Here is an 8835-nt window from a genome sequence, read left to right on the forward strand (position 1 = left end):
CTCAAGTGTTTTCAAATATGACTATGGAAATTATACACCAGTGACAGTGTGGTACCACAGACCTGCAGCACAGCCTCCTAGCAGTAAGCCAAGTGTGCATGTCTGTCTCAATTCCCCTATTCAAGAGGATCGAAACAAGGATTTGAGGGCAAGTCATTTATTTGGAAGATAATCTCAAGAAACAGTGATAGGGAACCAGGGAAGAGAGGGCAGGGAAGGAAGCTAATAAAGGATGTGTTATCAAGCTGGTTACCACTGCGGGAAAGTTCCACGCGGAGCATGCACCTCAGCGTTTCGCACCCAAGGAGAGAGGGAGCTGGGGTATTTGTACACCAACTCCAGTCAGTCATGTTTAAGGGCAGATGCAGGAAGATGTCTGATCTCAGAAACAGAGGCCACTAATGCTAGGGAGCACAGGACAAGAGATACCAGGTCTTCCTGAGCTTGGGAGAAAAGGTCAGCTTTGGGCTACAAAAAGTTACTTTTATATGGCAGTAGTGCCTATGCTGACCATGTGAAAAGAAATGGAAATTCATCTTACCCTGTATGGAAAGCCATAGACATCGGAAGGAAAGGTCTTTTCAGAACTAAGCTAAAGGAAACTGCCATCGTGGCTCAGGAGGAGTTGCCAGTTTTAGGGGGGTACACACTGCCAGCTGTGTGCACGGCAGCTCCGCAGCTCTCGGGGGTCACAGATTTGAGTGAAAGATCTGGAGGACAGCAAGATAGGATGCAGGTCTGCAGATACTTTAAAACTCCTATTGTGTGAGAGCAGTACTTATCAAATTATTCTGCAATGGCTAATCTCTCTCAGGATTTAATAGATTTATCAAAAGCCAGATAAGCTTGGGAAATATCAAGTCCCTGACTTTCTTAATCCTTTCCTAAAAGGTTGATTTGATCCTTTACTGTTCTACTGTACATTACGAATCTCTTAAAGAGTGTATCGTTTCCAAACTTATTTGACCGTGGAATCTGTTTTACTCCCAAACAACCTATGAATAGCTCAATAACTAGTTTTCCCCAGCATACAGTTTGGGAAACACTCCACCAGAAGCACATTACAAGGAACAAACAACTTATCATAAGAAAGCTTGCAGGAAGTCCATGCATTTTGAAAAGTGGTTCCGCATGATGCTTTTTCTAAATCAGCCCAATCTGAGGCGTTGTGAGCATAGGTCATGTCTCCTCCGGGTCCAGGTGGCTTGGGAATCAAAACGGTTGATTCCCCAGCATCTCTAACCTGGCGCCTCCTCTTTCTGCCTTTCAGATGGGCTTCTTTCGCAGAAGGTACAAAGAAATTATTGAAGCTGAGAAGAACCGTAAAGAGAATGAAGACAGTTGGGACTGGGTCCAGAAAAACCAGTGACCTGCCACCCCACCCCACCCCGGTCATGTGGCCCAGTGGTTCGCCTGTCTTCCTGATCTTTGTATCTTCCATATTTGGAAGAAAGAATCTTCTCCAGATTTTTCGGAGGCCCCACGATGCTGTTCTCGTCCTCGTTCTCTCAAGCCCAGGTGCCAACCTGAGGCAGTCACTTGACTGGAACCACCACCACTTCCTTTTCCAGCTGAACCCACAACTTTGGAAAGCCGGCTGCAGAGCCAGGCGATATTTATGGATGCAACATGCGTGGTCAACCCTCAGGGGAAAACTGTTACCTAAAAGTATTTTTATAAATATAAGCCTTTTATACTGATTATGTCTTTATATTTGTATCGATGTTTTATTATTTCTATTAAATGGTTATATAGTTCACTCAAGCACTGATATCTGGCCTGAAATCTTGGAAATACTTGTATATTCATACAAATGTTAAAGGATAAAGATCTTATTGTACTCTGGAACTTGCTGTTAAAGAAGACTCAGATGAAATCATCTGAAGAAACCTCATGTGATGAATCCACCCAGCGGGTGGTGCTGTATATCAGCTGTGGTTTGGGGCTGAGCCCGAAGGCATCTCACATCTCTGTTGCCTGGAGTCAAGTGCGGAATAATGTGCTGAAGAACCACGAGAGTTTTTTCATCTGTACCGTTCATTGGAAGATTCCCAGCAGGAATTTGGATGGAAAAACCTGATTCTTGAGGTCTGTTCTGCATCACCTTATAGAGCAGACATCTCACCCTCCTTGCACTTAAATTAAGACATGAAAGCTTGGAGCAATGCCATTTCATCACTGGTAAACCTCAGAATGGCATCTCATCCTGGACATCGTGCATCAGAGTCCGCATACCACCAGGACTGAATTGGTGCCCACCAAGCAGAGACTTGTGTCTGAGTGCTGTGATGTGTTATCTTTTCATGTTAATTTGAGTCCAGGGGTCTCCATTATCCCCATCACTCTTGCTGTCCCAGCTAATGGTAATTGCAGTGTCCTTCCCAGAGATGACCATTCAACCTGTCCTTATTTTTTTTAATCGTGTCTTAGGTGGAATTCTTAAGAAGTGGACCCTGAGACAAGGATTTTCACGCAGTAACTTATTAAGGAAGTATCCCCAGGGCACACCAGTAAGGACACGAGGGAAGCAGGACACAGAAGGGGAGGAAGACAGGTAAGGGAGCCATTTCAGGGCAGGTCCCGTGCAGGGGGTCTTCAGCCTGATCCTGCTGGGGGGCTCTGGAGGGTAAGTTATGCCTCAGAGTTGTCCCAACCCGGGGCAAGGGAGCTGAGCTTTCATAGTCTTGGACCCAGGAGAGATGTAAACTTTCTGCTTTCACTTCCTGCCAGCAAAATAGTCCCAGTAGCTCAGGAGCAGTCCTCAAAAAGAGGGCTGCACCCCCAGCCTGGGAAGCGCACAGAAATAATGCAAAAGAAATGATGCAGAGGGATCTGGGCATAGCACTGACGTCCTCGCCTATCCCCTGTACAGGTGAATGCTGAGTTATGGCCTTCACTATCCCAGCTCTCTATTTGACAGTGTTCATTACCAGACACGCAGTGCTGTCCAGATTTGAGTGCAGTGTGATTCTCTGAAAGGGCGAGGTGGTGATGGATGTAGCAAGCTCAACATCATGCCTGGCCCGTAGTGAACATTCAATAACCATGAGCAGCCCTGGCTGCTTTTACCGCTGCTGGAAAACCATCTGGTACAGGGGAAAACGTGCCGAAGAGCAGGGTCTGACAGAGTCCTTAGTCACTTATCACAGCCTGCTCAAGCCCCAGGTACAAACAGATGGCATCAGATGAGAATGAAACAAGAAACAAGACCAGGCATCTTTCTCATAGGGCCTTGTTGACTGGGAGCTAAGATGTGCGGGGGCCCGTGAGTATTGTTGAAAAGACACAGAACTCAACTTCAGGGGAGATAGGTTTTTCCAGACACATAGTTGGCTAATGCTTGCAAAGATATCTAAAGTTTTGGCAAAATTATGAGGGTGCTGGGCGGTTGCAAACCTGGCAGGGAGCACACGTGTCTTTTTGTTTCTTACGCAGTTGACTCTGACACAGGAAGATACAGAATGCATCATGCTCCCCTTCCAGTTCTCACTCAGAGTTCACCTCTGACAGATATGTATGGGGCCCCTGCTGTGCATCAGGCCCTGTGCTAAGTGCGGGGGGTTCCCCAGTGAACACCACCCCACATTTTGCCCCAGGGGAGGCAGATCTTCCCACAGTGGGATCGTGAATTCCTTTACGAGACCTCATCTGCAGCCTTCCTTGGATGGACTTCTGCTTGTTGTTTCATGTTGTCCTTTAATAAATCATTTAGGATTCTTAGGTGGTAGGCCTGGGACAGCTCCATCAGCAGCTTTGGCCAAATGCACGACTAGCCACAGCCAGCCTCCTGCAAGGTGTGCAGACGCATGGGAGACAGTGTAGCAGGATAACTGGCAGGCACGCGGTTCTGCCAGCCAGAGGGGAAAGCCTCACCAGGGGAGGGGCAGGCTCCATAGCCAGTCTCAGAGCTGGGATCCATGTGCTTCTGGGTGGTTCTGAGTGGTGGACACACGAGTGGTCACATACCCAGGAGATTACTAAGACTAAATAGGGCAGTTTTTAAGAAAATCACGCTTGGCCTCCACTGGAGGAAATACTGGCAGCCACTCTGGAACCTGTATGGGGAGGATGGTACATCTGCTTATCTCCTGATGCTGAGTAGGCGGGGCAGCATGGACTGGGGAGGTGACCATTTAGCACAGAGATAGGGAAGTTGAGCAGGTTATCAGCGCTCTCAGCTTGGCCGGTTCACCAGCTCCATCCAGTTCAGAAGCCCTCAGTAGGCTCTTGGGGGAAGCAGACAGGATGGGTTGGTGTGTCTTTGTTCCTTCTCCAGAAGGTTCTTTTAAAATTCCACAGTGCCTTCCAATTTCCACCTCTCCTGCTTCTGCGGGTTCACTGTGGAATGCCATCTGATGTTCTCTTGCACAGCATTATTTAAGTCTGCTTCAGCTTTTTGGTTGTGTATTCACTAGGGTTATAATCAACTGTCAGAAGGATTGAGGTGCTCTTTAAATATGACAAAAGGACCTTTGTAGAAATTAAGTGAAATAATGCCCCCTTTTCAAAAATGATTCACTTATGCTCAGTTTACATGGGACTCAGGAGTTTGGAACATCACCTAAGTGAGCCCTGGACCTGTCACAAAGAAGAGGCCATGAGGTTCAGGAACGAGGGGACACTGGCAGGAGTGAGTGGGTCCAGTGGCTTTACGGTGACTGACAGGCACACGGCCAGAATCACTTGCTACTGAGGTCACTGAGGCTTTCTCAGTCAATTCTTCAGGAAACTTCCATCAGCATTCTGAAGTTGGGTAAGCTTTGTAGAAAATCCGATGGAAAGTCCTCCTTCACCAAATCATATGTAACCTTCAGCCCTGGAGCCAGAGGCAGGGAGGTTCAAAACAAAACCAGCAGGCCTCCTGGAAACATCAGGGACCTGTTTTCAATGTGGATGTGTAGCAGGTCCCCTAGGTGGTTGTGATGGGTGCTGATATGCTACCTGTGGAACCGTAGCAATGTCGTTTTTAAAAAAGGTTATTCTACTTTTATTTTTGGATAAGGCATCATATCAGGGCAACGCAGTTACACTCGGGTTACCTGTAAAACCTACACCTGATGAAACCTGCACCTAATTCAGACTTCCCGAAATGTAGAGGCAAAGCAAAGGATTGGTATTTGGGGGAAATGGCCTTTTAGCAGATAAAAGGCAGAAAACGAGTGTCCCTTAGAAATGCTCCAAGTATGCAGGGTTTTAGTCCATGTGTTGTTTTGCTATATAGAGCAAGAATATACACAGTGGAGAATATGTTCTGAAGCAAAGAATGGCTGAAGGGTTAGGATACAAAGGCAGTAGGGCCAAAATGAACCTTCTAGAATGTCTTCTGATTTTCAGCATGTGAGGGGGATAATGAACAAATGTCCCACGTGATGCAGTGCTTTGTAGCACAATGATCTAGATTTCAGACTGTGTTAAGGTTTTTTCAAATTCTAATGTGCACGGTGTGACCGGCGGAGTAAGTTTAAAAGCTTTAAGAGTGTGATGAATTGCATGGCAGGCACCCACGCTAACTTCACTTCCAGAACTTGATTGATGCATCTGTGTACGTTTCCGTTGAGGAATTTCAGTGGGAGGGGTGTTCCTCTTCACAAAGTCGCATGTATTCAAGTCTGTGCAGTCACTTCTAATTCACTTGCACTGTTTGGGAAATGCAGGTTTACAAAAGTACGTGTTTGGAATAAAAAAACGGCTGCAAACGATTTGGGAGTTAAGTCTGTAATTTCTTTTGCTACTGAAGTACTTGAGCCTTTTTAGGCTGTTAAAGATGGGGTTTCGGTGTAATACAACATGAGCATTTAAAGAGCCCACGCAGGTTCGTCTAATTGCACATAAAGAACCCACTCAATGTGTCCGAACTGTCCCTAGTCTTTGGCCTCCATTCCATGGTCGCCACCTTCTCTATGCATCACCCACCTGCCCAGGGCCACACCTGGGACCTTGGTCTTAGGAGGAACGTGCCCGAATTAAATGCAGCTGATTCCTCGTTTTTAGTAGACTGCTTCCTCATGTGTCCGCCAGTCATGAAGCATTTTCCCGGAAGCCTTTTGGTAGCATCCTTACACATTTACAAACATTGTGTTCTCTTAATTTTTGATCCCCTCCATCTGTCTAGTTATGTCCCTCTTCTTATCTCAAATATTGTTCATTTGTGTGTTTTTCTCTTTTTTCTCTAGATGAGACCAACAGAGATCATTTTATTGATCTTTTCAAGAATAAGCCTTTGGCTACACCAATCAGGTGTACTGGTTTTTGCTTCCTATTTCATTAATTGCTGCTTCTGTACTTGTTAAGATTTATATTACTCCCCTGTGGTTAAAATTCATACACACACACACACCCCACACAGTATATAGAAGGGGGTCTGAAAAGATACACACCAAGGGGATAAAACTGGTTGTCTTTAACTGGGTAGGATTGTCAGTGTTTTTGCTTTGCATTTTGTTTTGTTTTTACTTGTCTGAATTTTCATGTTCTACAGTGAGCATGTATGTCTTTAGTAACAATGAAACATATGCAAATTACTTTTAAAATAAAGTTACCTCTGGGAGAGTATGAATTGCTAAACCAAGAGAGATCTCAAATTCTAGGTCTCAGAAGAAAGAGCTTTGTTTGCAACAAAGAGCATTGATGAGCCTGACACTTAGGACGATGGTCCAGTGAGAAATCCCAAGATTTTTCATTCAGATGCTTCCTGGCTTAACAAGACCTGCCAGATCACTAATGCTGATTAAGTATGCTTCTCTTGTGTTGCTCCACCTGTTTCCTTCAGCCAGGAAAAGGCCTCGACTAACTCAAAGGAATCAAAGATACAAAACTAAGAGGAAGAAAAATGGCCAATTAGTAAATTCTGTCTCCCATTCAATCAGGAGTCGTACAGTCCACTGTTCTTTACCTCTGGTCCTTAAAGTCTGTCTCTTCATCAGGGTATTTTGCTTAGTAATAGAATTAATGGGAGTGCTTAGTTAGAGCTCTGTCTATACTATCAAACCACTTGGCAGCTATCCACCAGCAAGGCCACCCGACCCTGAGATCTTGTCCATTCATTCTGTGTAACATCCAACTAAAGTGGATATAACGAGATATGGCCAGCTCTGCCCTGAAATCTGAGGCTGTGACATCTGGGCCTGCTGCCAAACATCTGCTTCGCCTCAAAGTCTAGTCTGGATCAGTGTGTGCTTTATTTGATGTGATTCTTCTATAATTGAAAAAATACCTAAAAACTTAAAGCAAATCTCAATAGAGGTATAAGTACTACCTTCTGAAGACACCAAATGGATTAATAAGCAGGGGGCATTTTTAAAAGGATCTCCAGAAAAACTTTCTTCTAAGAAATGGCAGATTTGGAAAAAATGAAATGCTCTCCAATATTACGTCTATTCAGAACCCACCTTATCAGTTAGAAGACTGTTTGGCTCCATATAATAGAAAAATCCAAAATAACATGGTTTAAACATGCTGGAAGTATGTTCCTCTCTCACATAAAAGAAGACCAGGTGTGGGCCATCAAGTTCTGGAACAGCAGCTTCATGGATGATCAGGATACCAGCTCCTATCTTTCTAGGCATGTGGCCTCCATCCTTAAAGTTACCTCGTGGTCCCAGCTGGCTACCAGTGTACCAGCCATTGTGTCCACATTCCCAGCCAACAATAGAGGAGAATAAAATGGCAATGCCCCCTTGCTTTTAACTGGCCTTCCCAGAAGTTCCATACAGCACTGGCCAGAAATTAGTCATATAAATGCACCCATCCACGAAGGAGGCTGGGGAATGGATTTTTAAGGAATAAGAGGAGAATACATATTGGAGACAACTAACAGTTGCCACACCCATTGGTTTATACCATTGGTTTATATTATACTCAGAATATAGCTTCCTTAAGCCCTAAATACATACCCTTCAAATCCTTGAGCCTGACTGGATTTGAGCAAGAGGAACACCTTTATTTGGGGTGGGTACTTAGGGTACAACAGAGTTGGCTAATCATATTAATGTCCACACAAAGCTCTTTCTTGTTTTATGTTATTTTTCTCCTTTATCCCCCGCCATCCTCATTCACATTCCTCTCTCTCCTAGAGGCACCAAGTCTAATGAATTGAATACATGTCTTTAGAAATGTAAGTACATAGTATTATTTTGTGTGTTTCACTTAAATGGTATTGAGCCTAAAAGCTCAGGTTGTGGTTTCATTTTTTTGAGGATGTATTCATGTTGCTGTGGTTATGCAGCTCTACATCCTACATTGTTTCTACCGCATTTTACTACTCCAGCCCCTCTGTAGGAGACCTTTGACTGCTTGCACCCTCCTGCTGCAATGAACATCCTCTCCCATGTCTCCCGCTGGGCCTGAGCTAGAATCTCTTGTGGTCCATATTACATATATTATATCTTAACATGGTTACAGTCTCCTTTTCCAGATTCTAAAATGACCCCACAGTGGATGCTCTCAGCAGCAGTGCATGTCCCTGCATCCTTGCCCATCATGGAATTATCTGACTTTCTTGCCAGTCTTGTGTGTACACTGTTGTATGGAGTTAGGTTTGAATGTGTTTGACAGCCGTACACATGCATCTCTTCATATTCTTATTGGCCATCTGGGTTTCCTTTTCTGGAATCAGTTTCACCTCCTTGAACAGTCTCTCCATTAGATTTCCAGAATAGTACGCCTACCACCTCCCTGGCCACTTCTCAGCCTCCCTTGCAGGTTCCCAGTCTTCTTCCCAGCCTCTTGATGTTGGAACTTCTTGCATCTGTACTCCTTGGAGATCCCCATCCAGGCTCCTGGCTTTACGTGTCACCTACAGGACCCAGGTGCCTCCAGTCTGGTCCTCTCCCCTGA

General features: G+C 45.0%; 1 protein-coding gene across 2 annotated transcripts in view; it reads left to right on the forward strand.

Moving 5' to 3' along the window:
• Positions 1-5699, forward strand: part of ITGA9 (integrin subunit alpha 9) — a 351949-nt gene extending 346250 nt beyond the window's left edge. For both annotated transcript variants that reach the window (XM_067753774.1, XM_067753773.1), the window contains one exon: positions 1271-5699. In XM_067753774.1, coding sequence (XP_067609875.1) covers positions 1271-1369 — 99 coding nt within the window. In that variant the 3' untranslated portion in view covers positions 1370-5699. The remainder of the gene's footprint in view (positions 1-1270) is intronic.
• Positions 5700-8835: the final 3136 nt, after the last annotated feature.

Source organism: Pseudorca crassidens, chromosome 10 (assembly GCF_039906515.1).
Source record: "Pseudorca crassidens isolate mPseCra1 chromosome 10, mPseCra1.hap1, whole genome shotgun sequence".
Classification (NCBI taxonomy): domain Eukaryota; kingdom Metazoa; phylum Chordata; class Mammalia; order Artiodactyla; family Delphinidae; genus Pseudorca; species Pseudorca crassidens.